The 23,723-nt window shown below is 43.3% G+C and overlaps 1 protein-coding gene across 1 annotated transcript in view; it reads right to left on the bottom strand.

Annotated features, from left to right (window-relative positions):
* Positions 1-21,279, bottom strand: part of LOC140491339 (NADPH--cytochrome P450 reductase-like) — a 143,171-nt gene extending 121,892 nt beyond the window's left edge. Inside the window, exon 1 of the mRNA XM_072589374.1 lies at positions 21,150-21,279. Within this exon, the coding sequence (XP_072445475.1) occupies positions 21,150-21,264 (115 nt within the window). The 5' untranslated portion in view covers positions 21,265-21,279. The remainder of the gene's footprint in view (positions 1-21,149) is intronic.
* Between the last annotated feature and the right edge of the window lie 2,444 nt (positions 21,280-23,723).

Genomic DNA, 23,723 nt, shown 5'->3' with positions numbered 1-23,723 from the left:
CATGTCTGCTTGGATTTCCTCTGGGTGCTCCAGTTTCCTCTCACAGTCCAAAGGTGGATTGGCCACTCTAAATTGCCAATAGTGTCCAAGGATGTCCAGGTTAGGTGGTTTGGCAATGCTAAATTGCCAATAGTGTTCAGGGATGCACAGGTTAGGTGGAGTGGTCATGGTAAATTGCCCATAATGTCCAGAGATGTACAGGTTAGGTGGATTGACCATGCTAAATTGCCAATAGTGTCCAGGGATGTACAGGTTAGGTGGTATGGCAATGCTAAATTGGCCATAGTGTCCAGGGATGTACAGGTTAGGTGGATTGACCATGCTAAATTGCCCATAGTGTCCAGGGATGTACAGGTTAGGTGGATTGGTCATGGTAAATTGCCCATAGTGTCCAGGTTAGGTGGTTGGAAATGCTAAATTGCCCATAATGTCCAGGGATGTACAGATTAGGGTGGATTGGCCATGGGAAATGCAGGGTTACAGGCTTGGGGTGGGTCTGTGTGAATTGTTCTTTGGAGGGATGGTGTGGACTCGATGGGCCGAATGGCCTGCTTCCACACTGTAGGGATTCTACATTATGAGAGTTAGTTTTCATGTAAAATGTTAGTAACTACCCAACCTCCTCGTCAACTCACTTGTAGAAGTTATGTGACTGGCCATTGCAATGAAAGCTACCATTGAAGCATACAGGATAGACCATTCAGACCTTAGGGTTTGCACTCAGACACATCTCCCTTTTTAAAGTTGCCATTAGATCTGCTTCTGCTGTTTTTCTAGCTATAAGTAGCATACCTCAAATCTGGCTGTTACACAAAGACAGGTGATGTGTAAGGCAGAACCCCTACTGACCAAAATAACTGGAAGTATACAACCAGCATGGGACTCATTGCAGTCTTGTAGTATTAGTCATATCATCTATAATATGTTTTACTGTGTTGTATAGTCTAAACCACATGGTTAATCAATCCCTGAGGAATGGCTGCAGTTATTGGCTTCACCATTTTGACGTACAATCCCGCATTCCAAACAACTCTTAGCCTCACCTAACCTTGCTTGATCTGAATTGCCCAAATCCAACATCTGAAAATAAGCAAAAATGAAATGACCAAACAAAAACTGAGGGTGTTTGTCGTGATTGGAACTAGGTGGACCTTGTTGACGATGAAGTCCTTGATTGGGTTTGTTGACCTGTGCCAATCAGGAAGCACAGACTGACCAACATAAACAGGGGATGGTCCAGTCAGTATGCAGGGCGACTGGGAGCTGGATTGTTGATCACCAGCCTGGAGGAAAGTGGGCCTGGGGAGGGTCGTACAATACGCAGGGTGACCAAAGACTGGAAGGCTTACGACTGTCTTGCAGGGAGGCTAGCCAGGGATGATTTGGTCAGTATGTGGTTTGGACCGGTGTCAGGTGTTGTCTTTAGCTATGTTGTGTTTTGTAGACTGTACTCCTTTGGGTCTGAGTGCAGGCGATGTGTAAAGTGTTCGCAATTGTATATTGTGGGCTTCAGCCTGTTGTAAACTTTGCCCTTAGGGGCTGAAATGGACTCTTTTCTGGGTTTCTGTCATTGTAGCGCCTTAGAGGACTGTCTTGTGTGAAAATTCTGCATGTATTTTATGTGGTGTTGAATATATTTTGTGTAATTATGAATAAAAGAAAAAAAGTAGATATAAACAGGGGATTCAGGGGGCCATAGGCAGTGTACTGTGAACAAGTAAATAAACGGTGACCTGGTGACGGGATTCCAACCTTTGTGCAGTTAGTTCAGTGCTGCGTTTTGCCTACTGTATCTGAAACTGCGTTCCAGAACACGAGAAGTTTTCAACAGTTGAACAGATGTGTTTTTGTTTGTAACATTTTGAAACTTGACAAAAACATTGGAGTCTTCTGTCATAATTTAAAAGGCTTTCGGGACACTAATTAGACATTTAGTAACGTTATTTGCAACTTTAAGGCAAGTTTCCACCTCATTCCCTTCACTAATGCCAATGAAAAATTCAGGACCAAAGATCAGTAGCCCACGAGAAATTTCACTCAACTGGCCAACAGATAAAGTTCCATCTCAGGAGAATGAGTGAAATATATCCCAATGTTTGTTGCATTATATTTACAATGATTATTGTATAGCAATCTTGTGACTTTTCTTTACAATATATACATTTTCCTGCTAGATAAAACAGGCCTACAGATCATCAACATTCAATACGAAATATATTAGTACCCAGATCATTGGCATAAGGTAAGCAACAATTTCCAAAACCCTTGTGCACTGATTCCTCTCTCCTCCTACCTGGTTACAACACATTGTTAATTTCACCAGGATGATGATATTACCAATTGTGTAGGTTTAAAGGGCTTTTGCCCGAAACGTCAATTTCAAAGCTCCTTGGATACTGCCTGAACTGCTGTGCTCTTCCAGCACCACTAATCCAGAATCTGGTTTCCAGCATCTGCAGTCATTGTTTTTACCTAGGTTTAAGACTGTCTCTACTTTTGTTTTAGAAATTCTAAAATTGCTCCTTCTTCAACAAAATGTAACAGGTTTATTACCAAAAAACATACTCAAACAAGCAAGCAAAAATTATTGACGAGAAAAGCTTTAAACTGTACATATGTGACTTATATTCCAACATCCCAAAATGAAAATAAGGCAAATATGGGTAACAGGCAAGCTACAATTGAATGACAATACTCAGCAAAAATAAATTGAGATCAAAATAAAAGCAAATTACTGCAGATGCTGGAATCTGAAACCAAAAGAGAAAATGCTGGAAAATCTCAGCAGGTCTCGCAGCATCCGTAAGGAGAAAAAAGAGCTGACGTTTCGAGTCTAACTGACCCTTTGTCAAAGCTTTGACAAAGGGTCAGTTAGACTTGAAACGTTAGCTCTTTTCTCTCCTTACAGATGCTGCCAGACCTGCTGAGATTTTCCAGCATTTTCTCTTCTAAATTGAGATCAAGACAGACTTCTCAGCCACCCCCTCCAGACACCCTGTTAATGACACCCTGGGCCACCAAATCCTATCAATGTTTCATTTTTGATATTCTGGTCTTGAAACTCCCTTAAAAGCTGCCCCATTACGGACTGCCTCAAGAATTGCTCATGATCTAGTGGTCTGCCTTTCTCTCTTGGGACGATGCTCCCTTGGATTCTTGGAAACTGGACTTCAGGCCTTACCTACAGGTGTGACTCCAGCTTTTCACAAATAGTTAGCTTCACCAAGCTAGCGCTGCCCCTGAATTTCTGCTCCGGAGCTCTAAACTAATTGGCTGTGTCAAGCAATAGGCATTTGACTTCCATCCTCTGCTGCAGTGAACCATCAATGGGTGCATGACATCTTCGGAGCCCCCAGGTTAGTGATTATGTAATACACTGATGGCATTTGAAAACAAAACAAAAGATCTTTGAATTTGATCCCTGGACTATTGAAGTAATGGAGCTGAGGAAATTCTGAATGTGGGAAAGAGAATTAGGATAATGATCATGTGAAATTCTGGGAAATCTGGAAGGTGGAAACTCAAAATTGCAGATATAACGGTTTGGAGGAATATGGGTTGGTGGGACTAGAACGGATTAAAATATCTGGTTGGCATGGAGGGTTTGGACCGAAGGGTCTGTTTCCATGCTGTACATCTCTATGACTCTATAAAAGTGAGTGGGGAAAATGGACTTAAAATCTTGGCGTAAGTTTTACAAATGTTAAGACTGTCCACTTAAAAACTGGACAAAGCTGATGTTACCTCCTTTTTCTACACCTGATTCTCACTCCTTTCTAATGAGGCAAGTCTTTAGGTTTCAAATTGTGATCAACGAGCCCATTGTTTCCAAATGCTTGACCAAATAATTCCCTCATGTATCTATTTCTCCTTATGCAGCAATGTCTACTCAGCTATCCGATTCATGATGCAGTTCTTATGTAGTGTAATTAACCAGGAAAAGCAAATGACTGAAATATTGCAGCAAGGATTGGGAACCGTAAAGTTGTCTGATTCTGAACAGTTAACGGTAGACCTCAACAGCACAAGTAAGTCTTATTTTTACTGGCTCTCGTCTCTTGACAGAAATGGCTTGCCAATGGCCAAGAAATTCCTTCCACCTGTTGCCGTATGGAAGTACATTGGAAAGGTTTTGGCAGCTAATTGGGATTTCTGGGGAGGTGAAGCAGGTGGGAACAGCATCCAGGGAATTCTTGGCTGGGATTACTTGAGATATCTAAATGGCATGCAAATGAAGTGCATGGATTCCTTGAAGATTTTTGATGGGTTTATTTACAGCTAAACTAATACAAACATGATAGAGTAATCTCTAAACACATCCTTTGCCTAGGGTGCTGCAGTGCAGTGTTCCTGTTTATGTGATAACATCCAGGTACTTAGCTTATCTGCATGTTTACCTTCATAAAGTAAAATTACTCTTAAAATGATAGTACATCATCCCCTTTTACTCAAAAATAGCCCCAATGTACCACAAGTGAAAGTACATAAGCATTTGGAAATAGTGAATTTAATTGTTCAGTAATAGAGTTTGCAAAATTTATAAGTTCAGAGGTAATGAAAATTTATGGTGTACAAGTATAAACATCCATGTATGGTTAACAGCTCTTCCAGATCTTGCTGTGGTGTAACCTTCTGGAAGGTTTTTTTTCTGGATTTTGTCACTGGCTGTTCTTGATTTGATGTTGGTGTGTTGATTGTTTTTCTGGAGTTCTGTGGTTGCCTGGGTGTTCTTTCGTGCTTGCTGTGCGCAACAAATGCAATATACATTTCCCTCACCTCAGTATTGCTCCATCTGATGTTGTAAGACCTGGGCAGGACTTGGCTTTGCGTACTTCTGTGGTTAAGCATGCTCCCATTGTAGGCTGTGTGACTCTGAAATTTTGTTCACCATCTAGCTGATGCAGTTTTGCTGATGCACCATCTTCACCTTTCCTCTTTGGTTGAGAAGTATTTCCAGCATGTCAGAGAATTTGGATAGGGTCATGGGGAAATCATTCTTGCTTGTCTTCTGAACTTGATCTGTGCTGATAATAACCCTATATCCAAAGGTGTGGCTGTAAGGAGTAACGATTACGTAGAAATCTTGTTTTGTTGTCCTGCCCAGCAGAAGGAATGATATAACAGTGTGTACCATCCGCTCAGTGAGAACATTTGATCCAGGGTAAATGGGTGAGGATGCTGCATGGTTTATATTCCACTGGTACACATGCCCCTAAAAGTTCTGCTCATACACTGCAGCCAGTCTGCTGACCTGACTGGCTATGGCAGACAATGTGTATGCCACAGAGGACTTTTAAGTGTTTTTATATCTTCCTGACATTTGGAAATTTGGAGAAATAAATAGTGACCAAATTAAAATCATGTTAATCTTTGGTCAGTGGTAATTTTGCACTATCGGACTGAATTTGTACTGTGAGACTGTGCAGGTGCAGAAGTTCTCTATATTGTTGTAGCTGGTGAATCAGCATGCCTGACACTTGTCAACATTACTGTTAATTCCTGAATAATGGACTGGATCACATTCTTAACATCTTATCCAAGCAATGGCCATATGTCATAGAATCCCTACAGTATGCAAACAGGCCATTTGGCCCAACAAGTCTACACCAACCCTCCGAAAAGTATCCCACCCAGCTTCATTCCCCTACCCTTCTGCTCTAGATTTCCCTAACTAATGCACCTAACCTACACATTCCTGAACACTATGGGCAATTTAGCATGAGCAATGCACCTAACCTGCGCATCTTTGGATTGTGGGAGGAAACTGGAGCACCCGGAGGTAACCCACACAGACAGGGGGAGAATGTGCAAACTCCACGCAGACAGTGACCCGAGGCTGGAATTGAACCCAGATCCAGATGCTGTGAGACAGCAGTGCTAACCACTGCTGCTGCTTGATAAGCCACCGTTTGCACATGACCTTGATGTAACTGTGACAGTTTGTCCTGGTGCACAGCTTGGGGCATAAATACTTAGAGTCACAGAGTCATACCGATGTACAGCATGGAAACAGACCCTTCGGTCCAACCCGTCCATGCCGACCAGATATCCCAACCCAATCTAGTCCTACCTGCCAGCACCCAGCCCATATCCCTCCAAACCCTTCCTATTCATATACCCATCCAAATGCCTTTTAAATGTTGCAATTGTACCAGCCTCCACCACTTCCTCTGGCAGCTCATTCCATACACGTACCACCCTCTGTGTGAAAAGGTTGCCCCTTAGGTCCCTTTCATATCTTTCCCCTCTCACCCTAAACCTATGCCCTCTAGTTTTGGACTCCTCAACCCCAAGGAAAAGACTTTGTCTATTTATCCTATCCATGCCCCTCATAATTTTGTAAGCCTCTATAAGGTCACCCTTTAGCCTCCGATGCTCCAGGGAAAACAGCCCCAGCCTGTTCAGCCTCTCCCTGTAGCTCAGATCCTCCAACTCTGACAACATCCTTGTAAATCTTTTCTGAACCCTTTCAAGCTTCACAACATCTTTCCGATAGGAAGGAGACCAGAATTGCACGTAATATTCCAATAATGGCCTAACCAATGTCCTGTACAGCCACAACATGACCTCCCACCTCCTATACTCAATACTCTGACCAATAAAAGAAAGCATACCAAACGCCTTCTTCACTATCCTATCTAACTGCGACTCCACTTTCAAGGAGCTATGAACCTGCACTCCAAGGTCTCTTTGTTCAGCAACACTCCCTAGGACCTTACCATGAAGTGTATAAGTCCTGCTAAGATTTACTTTCCCAAAATGCAGCACCTCGCATTTATCCGAGTTAAACTCCATCTGCCACTTCTCAGCCCATTGGCCCATCTGATCAAGATCCTGTTGTAATCTGAGGTAACCTTCTTTGCTGTCCACTACACCTCCAATTTTGGTGTCATCTGCAAATTTTAACTGTATCTCTTATGCCCACATCCAAATAATTTATGTAAATGACAAAAAAGTAGAGACCCAGCACAGATCCTTGTGGCACTCCACTGGTCACAGGCCTCTAGTCTGAGAAACAACCCTCCACCACCACCCTCTGTCTTCTACCTTTGAGCCAGTTCTGTATCCAAATAGCTAGTTCTTCCTGTATTCCGTGAGACCTAACCTTGCTAACTAGTCTCCCACGGGAACCTTGTCGAACACCTTACTGAAGTCCATATAGAGGTAACACTTCACAGGATAGAAGGCTGCTCTCTGTATGTCCAGAAGCATCAGAGAGTTTTGGCTGATCTTTTCTCATATCAAGCCACGCTTCAATGTTACCTTTCCACATTGCCAACTTTTCCCTTAAATCCCCTCCAAACCTCCTGTCCCTTATCTTAAATCTCAGTTCTCTGGTTATTGATCTCTCCATTAAGTGGAAGTATTCCTTCCTGTCAACACTATCTCTGCACCTTATACTTTTGTACACCTCAATCAGTCTCCCCTTTTCCTTTTTTGCTCTCAGGAAAACAATCTCAGCCTATCTTGTTTCTCTTCATAACTGAACCGTGCCAGCCCAGGCAACTTCTTGGTGAATCTCTTCTTCACGGTCTCTGGTGTAATCACATCCTTTCTGTTGTGTGATCAAAATTGAATATAATGCTCCAACTTTGGATCTAAATAATGTCTTAAAGGCTCCATTATAGCCTCATGCTCTTGTATTTAATGCCTCGACCCAAGGCAAGTATTACATTAACCACATTATTCATCTGTCCGGTGACTTGCAAGGACCTATGGATATATACAACAAGGTCCCTGTGATCTTCTATTCATCCTTGGATCCTACCATTCATTGTTAGTCCTTCCAAAATGGCACTGCCTCACATTTTCAGGATCAAATTCCATTTGCCATTGTTCTGCCCATCTGACCAGCTGTCTATATTGTCCTAAAGCTAAAGCTTTCCATCTCTTTATTTACCACACCATTAATCTCAATGTGAACTTACTAAACGTATTTCCAAAATTTGTGACTAGACCACAACCAGCAAAGGGCCCAGCACTAAACTCTGTGGTATGCCACTGGACAAAGGCTTCCAGACACATAAACAACTTTCGGCCATCAGTCTTTTGCCATAACTATATTCACATTGCCTTCATGGTTGACTTGGTTCTTCTATACTTGTCTGTGCATTGCCCCTGACTATATCTCCATTCTGAATAAGTTCTGTAAGTTAGCTTGCTGAGCTTGAAGGTTTGTTTTCAGACCTTTCGTCACCTATTCTCGGTAACATCATCAGTGAGAGTCTCTGGTGAAGCGCTAGTGGTATGTCCCACCTCTCTATTTACAGGTCTTGGTTTCTTAAGGTGGATGATGTCATTTCCGGTTCTTTTTTCCAAAGGAAGGTAGGTAGGATTTAAGTCGATGTGCTTATTGATGGAGTTCTGGTTAGAACGCCATGCCTCTAAGAATTCTCATGTGTGTCTTTGCTTTGCCTGTCCTAGGATGTGTGTGTTGTCCCAGTCAAAGTGGTGTCCTTTGTCTGTATGTATGGAAACTAGTGAGAGTGGGTCGTGTCTTTTGGTGGCCAGTTGGTGTTCATGTATCCTAGTGGCAAGTTTCTTGCTTGTTTGTCTGATGTAGTGTTTTTTTACAGTTCTTGCATGGTATTTTACAAAGATACCATGCAAGAACTGTTAAAAACACTATATTAGACAAACTAGCAGGAAATTTGCCACTAGGATACATGAACACCAACTGGCCACCAAAAGACATGTCCCACTCTCACTAGTTTCCATACATACAGACAAAGGACACCACTTTGTCTGGGATAACATACACATCCTGGGACAGGCAAAGAAAAGACATGCATGAGAGTTCTTAGAGACTTGGCGTTCTAACCAGAACTCCATCAATAAGCACATCGACTTAGATCCTACCTACCTTCCCTTGGAAAAAAGAACCGGAAATGACATCATCCACCTTAAGAAAACAAGACCTATAAATAGAGAGGTGGGACATACCACCAGCGCTTCACCAGAGACTCTCACTAACGATGTTACCTAGTCATGGTGACGAAACATCTAAAAACAAACTTGCAAGCTCAGCGAGCTAACTTAGAGAATTTATCATCAACCTGAGCTACAAATCTTCTCAGTTCTGAATGCTATCCCCTTGCAAAATTAACTTAACCCCCCAACCAATCACACTAGTAAACTCCCACACAGGATTTGGCCCCTTTCTAGTTCAGGCGTAACATTTCAGATTTGTACAGTTCCCACCTTCCTCAGAAGTGGTCCCAGCAATCCAGGAATCTTAACGCCTCCCAACTACTTAGCCACACATTCATCCAGTTCTATCTGCCTGTTCCTAATCTAATCAGCACAATGCACTGGGAGAAATCCAAGAGGTTACAACCTCTGAGGCCCTGCTTTATAATCACCTCCCTAGCTCCCTGGAGAACAGCAGTAGCTGGGAGATTCAGTTTGGTCCAGACTGTAAACTATGTTGCCTTGCAGCAGATTACAATGCTAGTTGCTGGTGTGCCTTGAACACAGCTCTAACATGCAGAATCATCCTGCAAATGGATCAGTGATGTGCCTTGGGAGTTCTGAGAGGTCGGCAGATGTCAGATGGCAACCTCCGTGGATGTAGGTATCATGCCTGTGGAGTGTTCCTGAGTGTTGGGTATCCAAGATGGAGGATGTAATGGCCAGGCAGCTACTGAGACTTTTAAGTTGAGAACTTTCTGAGTTGGTTTTCCTCACAGCCAGTGTTACAATGGGAACTTCATATCAATGAGGCAAAGTGTGCATTTAATGAGGGTGTTAAGAAGCAACAATCCCCATGAACAGGCAACATGCCACTGCCCAGTGAGAATTTCATCTTAATTCTGAAACTGAGTTGGGAAATGGAGCCATTTGTTCTCTATGTCAAGAAAGACCTCGCTGGACTTCTCATATGATTCCTCCAGATTTCTGTCATTGTAGTTCATGTTGTTCAGTTCCCTAAAAGATTTTTTCAGTCATTCTGTCCATGTGCTATGGGGAGCAATCATGACTAATAGATAATAAACTGAATGATAGTCTCTTGAGGAAATATCTTCCAAATGGTGTTTGATAAATCATGACTTCCTGAAATTTCTTGGTTAAGTGTACCGATGAATACCCAGCTCAGAAGAATTTGGCTCCTGTGAACTTGGGTTCAACTCTTCTCGTGTAGGAATCTTATGTGAGCATCTTTTTAGAGAGTGTGTTTCATGTTGGGATCTCCCCTGATTTCACCGTTATGCTTCAGTCCACACATAATAGAATTACGTCAGTTGGAGTTGTGATCAACATGGTGAATATTAGTCTTGCTTCCATGTCATCCAGCTCACACTGTGCATCCCTTGTATTTGAGCACTGTGCTTTCCGGGAGGATTGGTTAATGGGATCGCAAGTTCTCTACACTGTAATATGGCATTGTCTTCAAAATTTCTCATGACATTAAGCCTGAACAATTATAAATTCTTGACTGACTGCCAGTATTCTTGGTCTCTCCTGCTGCCATGGGTACTTTGCTGATCTCATGGACAGTTGCAATGTTGAGAACTGTGAAGTGAAGTCACCATAGTCCTACCAGACCTCCGCTCTCATTACACAGAGACAACTGGTGGTGGTTTAACCTGACAGTCACCATGCCTCAGATGAAGGAAGAAGTTGAGGAGGAAAATTTATTTTGGTAATCTCAGCTGGTGGGAACATTGGACCCACGATGTTGGCATCACTCTGCATTGCAAACTGGCTGTCTGGCCAAATGAGCTAACTGACCCCTGGCCTGTACATGTTGGTAGTTCTTCCACTGCTGGTCCACATGTGTGAACTAGGTGAAATATTTGTAATGTCCTTGGCAAATCCCATAGCTGCATTGCATTATTAGCATACAAATGCAAAGGATGGGTGTCCCATTGTGACCCATTGCAGTTAATTTAGTGGTTGCTGGTTGTACCATGAAGTTCTAACAATTCTAGTCAATGTTCCTTGGAATTTGGACTGCTAGGATATTTCAGATTCAGTCTTGACTGAGCTCCGACAAGTTTTCTTTGAGCAAATGTTGATTTGTGGTAAAAACATCTTGTTGCGTCATTTTGTTGAGACAACATGTTACATTCAGAGTGTGAAAAGCGTGTTTGTCCTCTGCTGTTCTGTTCTGGGTCTAGACTTAGGTATGTCTTGATGTGAACTTTGTGAATTGACTTTCATCTAGGCAGGTCTATGGTGTGCTCTGTTGGTATCCTGCTGTGTCTGTTTGGTTTCTCCTGGTTGTACCCTCTGATGGTGTATATGGGGATAGACTTTCTCCATTGGCCCAGTGCCATTTAGTACCACACACCTTACACAGATTTTGGAATAGAGGATAGCTTCCTACTCAGGTGACAGACTACACTGGCCATATGTAGCTTGCTTGCTTTTTATGACCTGATTACCAAATAATGCTGATGCCATTTGCAGCTCCCGGTAGTTACAGGTGCTGGCACCCAGCTACAATATCTTTATGTTTTCTGCCATCTACTACAAGTGAATCTATGCTGTGACCTTTACATTTTTCTAAGTGGTCCTATTGAAACGCTCCAATAGGTGTTGAGGCAATCACCAACTTGATTATCTACTCGAATGGTTCAGTCTTTGAAAGTTCACATTGATTCCAGCATCGACTGACAAATTGATCTTTTAATTCCTGTGGCTAATGGTTGTTGAATGTCAGTTCTAACTTATAAATTCTAAAACTGGCTCTTATCTGCAGCTGATGTTCAAGCACTTTCCATATTTTTGAGGGACATTTCTTTGTTTCTTTGTACTCCCTCTAGCTGCCTTTGGCTTGCATCTTTGACTGAATTTCCTGGATGCCACTGTGGTATTTTTCCACCATTCTGAGCACTCTCTACGTAACCTAAGTAATCATCGCCTCCACCCCGATACATCTTGACTGTTATGTATACCACCTGCAGGATGCACGAAGGCAAGCTGCCAGGATTTCTTCAGTAGCATCTTCCAAACCCTTAACTTCTACCATGTCGAAGGTGAAGCTCTGCAGATGCTTATGGACAGCATGATTTGCATGTTCCTCTCCAAGTCATGCACCTTCATGACTTTGATGGAAGTCCAATATAACAATGAAAAATGAAACAGTGTTTGAGCTGGAACACACTATGGTGGAACCTCTCAGTCAATCAAACGAGAACTGTGTTGGCTTTATCTCTTTCCAGGCTGATGCATGATACTGCAACAGAATCCATTTGATTTGTATATCACTTGGATTTAGCTATTTAAAACTTTTACTCATGATTAGTATGCAGTGTTTGTACATGTAGTACTGGCATTATCATTGCATTTGCCCTGAGCAAAGCCACATTTAATGTTGGATTTGATTTTATTGTCACCTGTACTCAAGCACAAAAGTACAGTGAAAAGTGTCTAATGTCGCCTACGTAAAGACCACCTAGGTAGAGAATCTTAAGAACAAGGTAGAAAGAATGAACAAAGTTAAAAGGTAAACATTGCAGTGATTATAATGCTGTAATAGCTTCCTAGTTTTGGAAGTTGGAAGGATTTGGATTGTGTGCAAGCAGAGTGGTTATCAAGTGCGATACTCCAATTGTACAACTGCTACTCTGCCCAACTCTCACCCAACGAGTCAAATTAAAGTCATTTTCCATTCTAACCCTAAAGAGGAGCACGTTCAATAATCCAAGATGGGGAAGACTTTCTAGAAGCCACATGAAGCATGTTTTAAAAAACACAAATTATGTGGATTTTTAAAAAAATTCTCAGTATATTGGACTTCCACTGAATATCAAGTTTCCCTATTGTCAAACAGCCATTAACACCTACACCACATGAACTGCAGTGATTCAAGAAGGCCCACAATCCTTTCTCAAGGTCAACCAGGAATGGACAATAAATACCAGTCTTGCAATTGAGCTGAACCTTGAGAAGAAATGTTTTTAAAATTAATAAGCTGCAACACCATCCTCATTAAGCAAAGGAATAGGAGGATAGCGCAGATTAATGCATGGCTGAGGAGCTGGTGTATAGTGTATGGATCATTGGAATCTCTTCTGGGGTAGAAGTGATCTGTACAAGAAGGACGGATTGCACCTACATTGGATGGGGACTAATATACGGGCAGGGAGATTTGCTCGAGCTGCTCGAGAGGATTTAAACTAGAAAGGTGGGGGGTGGGACCCAGGGAGATAGTGAGGAAAGAGATCAATCTGAGACTGGTACAGTCGAGAACAAAGGCGAGTCAAACAGTAAGGGCAGGCAGAGACAAAGCAGAGAACAAGGTATGATTGATAAATTCAACTACATTTAGTTCAATGCAAGAGGCCAAACAGGGAAGGCAGATGAACTCAGGGCATGATTAGGAACATGGAACTGGGATATCATATCAATTACAGAAACATGGCTCAGGGATAGGCAGGACTGGCAGCTTAATGTTCCAGGATATAAATTCTACAGGAAGGATAGAAAGGGAGGCAAGAGAGGAGGATAAGTGGCATTTTTGAAAAGGGATAGCATTACAGCTGTACTGAGGGACGATATTTCTGGAAATACATCCAGAGAAGTTAGTTGGGTGGAACTGAGAAATAAGAAAGGGATTATCTTATTAGACTCCCAAATAGTCAGCGGGAAGTTGAGAAACAAATTTGTAAGGAGATCTCAGTTATCTGTAAGAATAATAGAGTGGTTATGGTGGGGGGTTTTAACTTTCCAAACATTAATGGGGCTGCATTAGTGTCAAGAGTTTAGAGTCATAGAGTCATAGAGATGTACAGCATGGAAACAGACCCCTTGGTCCAACCCATCCATGCCGACCAGATATCCCAACCCAATCTAGTCCCACCCAGCCCATATCCCTCCAAACCCTTCCTATTCATATACCCATCCAATGTCTCTTAAATGTTGCAATTGTACTAGCCTCCACCACTTCCTCTGGCAGCTCATTCCATACACGTACCACCCTCTGCATGAAAAAGCTGCCCCTTAGGTCTCTTTTATATCTTTCCCCTCTCACCCTAAACCTATGCCCTCTAGTTCTGGATTCCCCAACCCCAGGGAAAAGACTTTGCCTATTTATCCTATCCATGCCCCTCATAATTTTGTAAACCTCTATAAGGTCACCCCTCAGCCTCCGACACTCCAGGGAAAACAGCCCCAGCCTGTTCAGCCTCTCAATATAGCTCAAATCCTCCAACCCTGGCAACATCTTTGTAAATCTTTTCTGAACCCTTTCAAGTTTCGCAACATCTTTCTGATAGGAAGGACACCAGATTTGCACGCAATATTCCAACAGTGGCCTAACCAATGTCCTGTATAGCTGCAACATGACCTCCCAACTCCTGTAATCAATACTCTGACCAATAAAGGAAAGCATACCAAATGCCTTCTTCACTATCCTATCTCCACTTTCAAGGAGCTATGAACCTGCACTCCAAGGTCTCTTTGTTGAGCAACACTCCCTAGGACCTTACTATTAAGTGTATAAGTCCTGCTAAGATTTGCTTTCCCAAAATGCAGCACCTCGCATTTATCTGAATTAAACTCCATCTGCCACTTCTCAGTCCATTGGCCCATCTGGTCCAGATCCTGCTGTAATCTGAGGTAACCCTCATCGCTGTCCACTACACTTCCAATTTTGGTGTCATCTGCAAACTTACTAACTGTACCTCTTATGCTTACATCCAAATCATTTATGTAAGTGACAAAAAGTAGAGGACCCAGCATAGAGGTTTATATGGAGATGAATTTGTTAAGTTTGTACAAGAAAATTTTCTGATTCAGTATGTTGATGTACCCACTAGAGAAGGTGCAAAACTTGACCTAAGGCAGGGCAAGTGACTGAGGTGTCAGTGGGGGAGCACTTTGGGGCCAGTGACCATAATTCTATTAATTTTAAAATAGTGATGGAAATGGATAGACCAGATCTAAAAGTTGAAGTTCTAAATTGAAGGAAGGCTAATTTTGACGGTATGAGGCAAGAACTTTCGAAAGCTGACTGGGGACTTATATTCCCAGGTAAAGGAATGGCTGTAAAATGGAAAGCCTTCAAAAATGAGAATACAAGAATCCAGAGAGAGTATATTCCTGTCAGGGTGAAAGGAAAGGCTGGTAGGTATAGGGAATGCTGGATGACTAAAGAAATTGAGGGTTTGGTTAAGAAAAAGATGGAAGCATATGTCAGGTATAGACAGGATAGATCAAGTGAATCCTTAGAAGAGTATAAAGATGGTAGGAGTATACTTAAGAGAGAAATCAGGAGGGCGAAAAGGGGACATGAGATAGTTTTGGCAAATAGAGTTAAGGAGAATCCAAAGGTGTACCCTAGAACTCTGTAGGAAGCTAGGGAAGTGATTGCTGGGCCCATTGCTGAGATATTTGTATCATCGATAGTCACAGGTGAGATGCTGGAAGACTGGAGTTTGGCTAACGTGGTGCCACTGTTTAAGAAGGGTGGTAAGGACAAACCAGGGAATTATAGACCAGTGAGCCTGATGTCATTGGTGGGGCAAGTTGTTGGAGGGAATCCTGAGGGACAGGATGTACATGTATTTAGAAAGGCAAGGACCGATTAGGGATGGTTAACATGGCTTTATGCATGGGAAATCATGTCTCACAAACTTGTTTGAGTTTTTTGAAGAAGTACCAAAGAGGATTTATCAAGGTAGGGTGGTAGACATGATCTACATGGACTTCAGTAAGGCATTCGACAAGGTTCCCCGTGGGAGACTGGTTAGCAAGGTTAGATCTGATGGAATACAGGGAGAGCTAGCCATTTGGATACAGAACTGGCTCAAAGGTAGAAGACAGAGGGTGGTGGTGGAGGGTTGTTTCTCAGACTGGTGGCCTGTGACCAGGGGAGTGCCACAAGGATCAGTGCTGGGTCCTCTATTTTTTGTCATTTACATAAATGATTTGGATGTGGGCATAAGAGGTACAGTTAGTAAGTTTGCAAATGACACCAAACTTTGAGGTGTAGTGGACAGCGAAGAAGGTTACCTCAGATTACAACAGGATCTTGATCAGATGGGCCAATGGGCTGAGAAGTGGCAAATGGAGTTTAATTTAGATAAACGTGAGGTGCTGCATTTTGGGAAAGCAAATCTTAGCAGGACTTATACACTTAATGGTAAAGTCCTAGGGAGTGTTGCTGAACAAAGAGACCTTGGAGTGCAGGTTCAAAGCTCCTTGAAAGTGGAGTTGCAGGTAGATAGGATAGTGAAGAAGGCGTTTGGTCTGCTTTTCTTTATTGTAAAGGAAATAGTACAGTCTTTGGGAGGTCATGTTCTGGCTGTATAGGACATTGGTAAAGCCACTTTTGAAATATTGCATGCAACTATGGTCTCCTTCCTATTGGAAGGATGTTGTGAAACTTGAAAGGATTCAGAAAAGATTTACAAGGATGTTGCCAGGGTTGGAGGGTTTGAGCTACAGGGAGAGGCTGAACAGGCTGGGGCTGTTTTACCTGGGGAGTCGGAGGTTGAGGGGTGACCTTATAGAGGTTTATAAAATCATGGGGGGCATAGATATGATAAGTACTCGATCTTTTCTCTAGCGTGGGGGAGTCTAGAACTCGAGGGCATAGGTTTAGGGTGAGAGGGGAAAGATATAAAAGAGACCTAAGGGGCAACTTTTTCACACAGAAGGTTGGTTTGTGTATGGAATGAGCTGCCAGAGGATGTGGTGGAGACTGGTACAATTGCAACATTTAAAAGGCATCTGGATGGGTATATGAATAGGAAGGGTTTAGAGGGATATAGGCTGGGTGCTGGCAGGTGGGACTAGATTGGGTTGGGTTTCTGGTCGGCATGGACGAGTTGGTCTGTCCACGTGCTGTACATCTCGATGACTCTATTGCTGAACCTGATCTCTGTTAACAATGTGCAGTTGAACATAAAGATAGAGTCTTTGCCTTAAAATTGGAAAGCAAACAATAATTAGCCACAAATACAAAAGAACTGTTTTGAAGTTTAAAACCATGACTGTTTAAACCATAAGCCAATCCTCTGTCTCATCTGCTTGCTTGCAGTCATATGGTGCCATGATAACATGCTAATATGTGACAATGGATACTGTACTGGTAAAACCAATGCATTCTGTGATGGTGTCAAAGACTGCTGGAATGGAAGTGACGAAGAGGGTTGTGGTACGTTAGCTTACAAATGGAGTATTATCTTGTTTTGTCTCAAAGTGTTCAAACATCGGGATGAGTTTCCCTGGGGGGGGGTTGTGATATTAAAGGGAACCTCAACGTAAAAGACAAAGGAACCCCTTAGTAAACAACAAACATGCCCTTCATGCTGTGCTTTCCATAGCACTCCATCTAATTATTGCACTGAGAATAAATATTGGGCCATGATTTATGTATTACTTTGCATGATTGCCTGATCAAATTAAATAACATGACTCTCTGGTGGTTTGTGAATAGGCAGAGACCTTACTCAACCAGCCCACACTTGCAAAACCCAAACAAGACATCTCTTGTTAAATGCAATTTTGCAATTGGAAATCATTTGCTGAGCCACCACAAGTGTGCTATTAGCTACATAACCAACCTACCTTCGAGAGCTTGTCTTGCTTATAACAACATGTTTAACTTGAAGTGGTGGGGACACATTCCCCACAAACAAAACAAAGATGTTGAAGCTTTACACTTGTTATGAATTATCCAGAAGCATGAGGAAACCCTCTGCTTCCAAATCGCATTCTCCATGGCAATATCTTAGCCAATCAGTGTCGACTTGCCAATCAGCACCCCTTTTCTCTTAGGTAAAACCAAGGACTTGCAGATGCTGGAAACCAGCGTCTAGATTAGAGTGGTGCTGGAAAAGCACAGCAAGTCAGGCAGCATCCGAGGAGCAGGCCCTGCACTCCCTCTTTGAACCTGCTCATCTTCAATAAGATCATGCCCATCTGAATTTAACCTCAAATCCACAATCTTACCGATATCTCTTGCCCCTTCACCCCTGAGCTTAAAAATCCAACAACCTGTGCCTTAAAATATTCAAGGACTCTTGATGCTCTGTGAGAAAAAAATTGTCCCATCTCTGTTTTAAATGGTTGCCACCATATTTTTAAACAGTGCCCCTTATTCTAGATCCTGCCTCAACAGGAACGATATTCTCCACATCCAGCTTGTGCAAGGCCCTCAGAATTTAATGCTTCAATCAAGTCGCATTTTAACTCCAGTCGGTATAAGCCCAGCCTGTCCAACCTTTCCCATTTCAGATATTTGTTTGATAACCTTGCTCTGAACTGTTTTCAACAAATGCACATCTTTCCTTAAGTAAGACCAGTACTGTACGCAATGCTCCCAACTGTGGTCTCACCAATGCTCTGTTTAACTGAAGCATAAGTTCCCTTCACAACTAATGCTTGCATTCTATTAGCTACATGAACTACTTGATGCACTTGCATACCAGTGTTTTACAATTCATACACAAGGACTCCCAGATCCCTCTGCATCTCAGAATTGTGAAATCTCCCATCATTTAGATAATATACTTCTTTATATTCCTCCTGTCAAAATGGAGAATTTCATATTTTCCCACATCATTCTCCATTTTCTACATCTTTTCCCATTCAAATAATCTACCTTTATTTTAAGCTTTCCATACTCTCTTGACAGTCTGCTGTCCTCTATTTCTTTGTATCGTCAGCACTTTTGGCAACCACACCTTCCAACCCTTCATCCAAGTCATTGATACAAATTGTAAGCAGTTGAGGTCCCAGCCCCAATCCCTGTGGTATGCAACTCAATACATAGTCGCAGCTTGTAAAAGGTCTCTTTATGGCTGCTATCTGCTCCCCGTTAGACAGGCAAGAGGCTGGAAGAACACAGCAGGCCAGGCAGCATCAGGAGGTGGAGAAGTCAACATTTTGGGTGTAAGTCTTCTTCAGGACTGGGGGTAAATGTGGGGGGAGCTGCAGATAAAGGGGGTGGCAGGGGCAGGGTGGTGAAGTGGGAATAGCTGAAGACAGGTAGAGGGTACAATCTGGTTGGTTAGTGGGAGGAAAACATCTGGTTGGTGGCTGGGGGAAATGGAAGGAAGGGTGAGGGGCTGGGAATGAAGTCGGGGGATGGGAAGGGAGGTTATTTAGAATTGGAGAACTCAGTGCTATCTGTTAGCTTCTATCTATGCCAATGCACAAATCACCTATAGCAAGAGATCTCTCTGTACATCAGTTTTCCCCAGGGCTTTTATTGTATAATTTGCTCTTGAATTGGACCTTCCAAAATGCATCACCTCGCATTTGCATGGATTGTAATCCATCTGCCGTTTCTCTGCCCAACTCTCCAATCTATCTATATTCTGCTGCATTCTCTGACAGTCCCCTTCAATATAACCTTTGATGAGGCACCTTATCAAATGCCTTCTGGAATTCCAAGTACAGAATATCCATTAGTTCCCCTTTATTCTTGGCCTGAAATAGTCCATGTTCAAATGCAAAAAGATCTGAACAATATCTAGACTTTGGCTGACAAGTGACAAGCAATATTCGAATCACACAAATGCCAGGCAATGACCATCACCAACAAGAGACATTGCCCCTTGACGTTCAGTGGTGTTACCATCACTTAATCCTCTATTATCTACATCCTTGGGGTTACCATTGACCAGACACTCAATTGGACTCGCCACATAAACACAGTGACTACAAGAGCAGGTCAGAGGCTGGGAATACTGCGGCAAGTAACTCACTTCCTGACTCCCCAAAGCCTGTCCATCATCTACAAGGCACAAGTCAGAGTGTGAATGGAATACTCCCCACTTGCCTGGATGGGGGCAGCTCTAACAACACTCAAGAAGGTTGACACCATCCACAACAAAGTAGCCCACTTGGTTGACACCACATCTACAAACATTCACTCCTTCCACCAGTGATGCATCAGCACTGCAGAAATTCATCAAAAATTCTCAGACAGTACCTTTCATACCCACGGCCGTTTCACCTCGAAGGCCAAGGGCAGCAGATACATGGACACACTATGCCTTGCAAATTCCCATCCAAGTCACTCACCATCCTGACTTGGAAATGTATCATCGTTCCTTCAGTGTAACAAGGTCAAAACCTTGGAGATCCCTCCTGAACAATTTCCTTCAGCACAGCTGTGACACCCTCTCTGACAGTAATGCAACTCCCCCACCCCTTTTACCTCCCTCTCTATCCCGCCTGAAGCATCTATATCCTGGGATATTTAATTGCCAATCATGCCCTTCCCTCGACCAAGTCTCAGTAATAGCGATAATCCAAGCCCTAAACTCATCTGCTTTACCTACTACACTTCTCGCATTAAAACAATTGCACCTCAGACCACCTGTCCTTTTGTGTTCATCATCTGCTCCCTGCCAACTCTTCCCCTCATTGGCTCTGGCACCAATTCTGAGATTACTACCTATGAGGTCCTTCTTTTTAACTTGGCTCCTAACTCCCTAAATTCTGCTTTAGGACTTTACCCCGTTTTTCTTTTACTATATCACTGGTGTCTATATGCACCACAACAACTGGCTGTTCACCCTCCTCTTTCAGAATGTTCTGCAGCCGATCTGAGACATCCCTGGCCCGTGCACTGGGAGGCAACAACTATCCGGGAGCCTTGTATTCGACCACAGAACCGCCTATCTACTCCCCTTACAATTGAATCCCCTATGACTATAGCCCTTCCATTCTTTTCCCTGCCCTGCTGTACAGTAGAGCCAGCCACAGTGCCATGAACTTGGCTACTGCTGCTTTGCCCTGGGTTTCCAAAATGGTATACCTGTTTTGGAGGGAGATGACTGCAGGGGACACCTGCACTGCCTTCTGCTCTTTCTCTGCCTTTTGGTTACCCATTCCCTTTTTCCCTCACAATCCTAATCTGCGGTGTGACCAATTTGCTAAACGTGCTATCTACAACCCCTCAGCATCGCGGATGCTCCAAAGTGAGTCCATCCGCAGCTCCGGAGCCACATACGGTCTAACGAGAGCTGCAGCTGGACATACTTCCTGCACGTGAAGGAGTCAGGGACATCAGCCGCGTCCCCTGAGCTCCCACATTGAGCAAGAGGAACATAACACAGGGCTGGGATCTCCTGCCATCTTAAGCTTAACTTAGTCCAACTATAATATCGAACAACAGATATATGAAAAAAGAAAAAAAACATTTCTACCAATCAGCCGCTGCTCAAATAAATCCGTTCACTCACCTTCCCAGAGGACAATCGGAACGATCCCACTCAGCTCCTTGCTCTCACCACTCCCACTGCTGCTGAAAACGGATGGACAATAAATGCTGGCCAGCCAGCAATGTCCACTTCCCATGAGTGAATAAAAAGAAAAGATTGATTAAACATGGTTTCCCTTTCACAAAACCATGTTGATCCTCTGATAAACTTGAAATGATCTAACGGCCTCACTGTAACTTCTTCAATAATAACGTGTAGCATTTTTCCCTCTGACAGATGTTAACTGACTGGCAATTTCCTGCTTTCTGTCTTTATGCTTTTTAAATGAAGGCATTACATCTGCTATTTTCCGGTCTGACCTTTAGTACCTTCTCCTGTACTTTTGTAACTAATGACACAGATGCATCCCAGGAAAGGGGATACAAAACACAATCCCTTTTTAAGGAACAGCACTGTCCTGGTGGTCAATCTTCAATTTCTGTCGACTTTAGGGCAATCCTCAAACCCCTTCCTGGATAGTGAAATATGAGAGGCAGTGTAATCACTGATTTCCTACATTATCAATCCCTGGCACAGGATTTGTTAAAGACAGAATCCAAGATGTTAGTTCTGGGATAATACATACTCCCTTCTGTTTTTTGCTGTTTATTGTACTTGCTCTTTTCGTCTTTAATCTCCTTGAACTCATGTACGGGGCAGATATTCCAATGGCTGCACAGTCATCGTTCCAGTGCAGCTGGGACTTATTATGGGGATTCTGCAGTAACCCCATGGTAACAGACTGTGAGTGAATCGCCTGGGAAATTGAATTTTCTGTTGTGTAATTCCTCCCTGTGAGATTCCTCTGAAATTCTTTGGAGAGTTCTGATAGATCTAATAAAATAGTAAGTCAGGAAATGTTAACCCATTAAATACCTAGTCTAACTCCCGAATAACTATTTCACAGATTGCACAGTCATCTCTCACCTTCCCTCTGAGTACCCAACTCGTCCTCACCCCTTGTGAGAGCTGATCCCACTCACCCACCCCCCGGTGAGAACCAACAGCCTTCCCACTCCCTCATGAGACTTGACCACTCCCTCATGAGACTCGATGATTCTACATCCACCATCGGACCCAATCCAAACACCCCCCCCCTCTCCTGACCTTGGAATGGATTACCCTTCAACCACAATCCACTGAACCTGATCACACTCTATCCCAATAGGCATCTTTCTCATCTCCCCATCCGCCACTGGACTCAACCCAACCCTCCCCATGCTGGATCCTAACCAATCCCACTCCCCCACCACCTTTTGCAGTTGATCTGTCACAATCCCTGAACCCCCACCTCCTCAAGTCTGATACAACCTGACTTCCCCCCCTGTTCCCCTTTCCATACCTGGCTCTCTATCCCTCTACCTTCACCAGACCAGATTCGAACACTTTCAAATCCAAACTTTCCCAGATCTCGACACCCACCCTGAGATGGACTTGATTTCTCCCACCCACCCGAGCTACCCTAATCGCTGCTGCATCATTTACCAGGCCCAATGGCATCTTCCATTGGAGCACCCTACCTACTAGGCTCCCTACTGTATCCCCTCGGAATCCTATCCACACGGATCCCTATCCAGATGACACCTTGCTCACCTTATAGTCTGGCTCCCCAACCTTCTGGCACCCTACCTCCTCACCTCCTCCCTGGCAACTACCCTGCTGCTGTCAAAGTGGCTCTCGGGACCATTACATTTCAGAATGGTGAACTTTAGCTGACAACAGTGGAAAGGGGGCATGATTAACCTTCCCCCCAACATATTGACTATGAAAGAGCAGTCAGAATGGAGGTACCACCTACATCTCTGAGGGATCCTTGGTTGGAATCTCCTCTCAGAAATGCAGAACTCCCTTTCTGAAGGGCTGGAGTGTGAGATTACCACTCCTCAGAAAATTTGGCCCATTGTCTCTTTTCTCTGTACCCTTCTCACATTTTGCAACTGACTTTTAGTTTCAGACAATACCCTGAGACTGTCCTTTTCCTAGAGTCCTCAACGTGCTGTATGACTGCCCCCCTGGTAGTTGGAGTGCCAGCTGGAAGGGATGCTAGGTGCTAAGTTGTGTCATCTCTCATAGCCTTTCCACAATATTCGGTCGAATGGACAGTAATATTGGTGTGCACCAGCTCTCTTCAATGGTCTCTCTCTCTCTCACACAGTTCAAAGTTCTGCCACTCTCTACAAGCCTTTTACTCTATTTCACAAACATATCCACTTCATCCTGAAGGAAAGTAGACAGTCTTGCATGAGATTTTGGTGCCAGTTAGATTTTAAAAATTTCAGCCCCATTGGCATTGAATGATATGGTAAAACTATAATTGGTGCCACTCAATTTTTAAAGAACAATGTGGGAAGCAGTAAGCAAAGTTTAAAAAATAACATTGTTAATTATCAACTTGCTTATTTAGCAACCAGCTGGGCCACTCATGGAGTCATCGGGTCCTACAGCATGGAAACAGACCCTTCAGTCCAACCAGTCCATGTCGTTCATGTTCCCAAACTAAACTACTCCCACCTGCCTGCATCTGGCCCATATCACTCCAAACCTTTCCTATTCATG

This window comes from Chiloscyllium punctatum, chromosome 19 (assembly GCF_047496795.1).
Source record: "Chiloscyllium punctatum isolate Juve2018m chromosome 19, sChiPun1.3, whole genome shotgun sequence".
Lineage (NCBI taxonomy): Eukaryota > Metazoa > Chordata > Chondrichthyes > Orectolobiformes > Hemiscylliidae > Chiloscyllium > Chiloscyllium punctatum.
The sequence above is the reverse complement of the archived record's forward strand: the minus strand, read 5'-3'. Positions and strand labels throughout refer to the sequence as shown.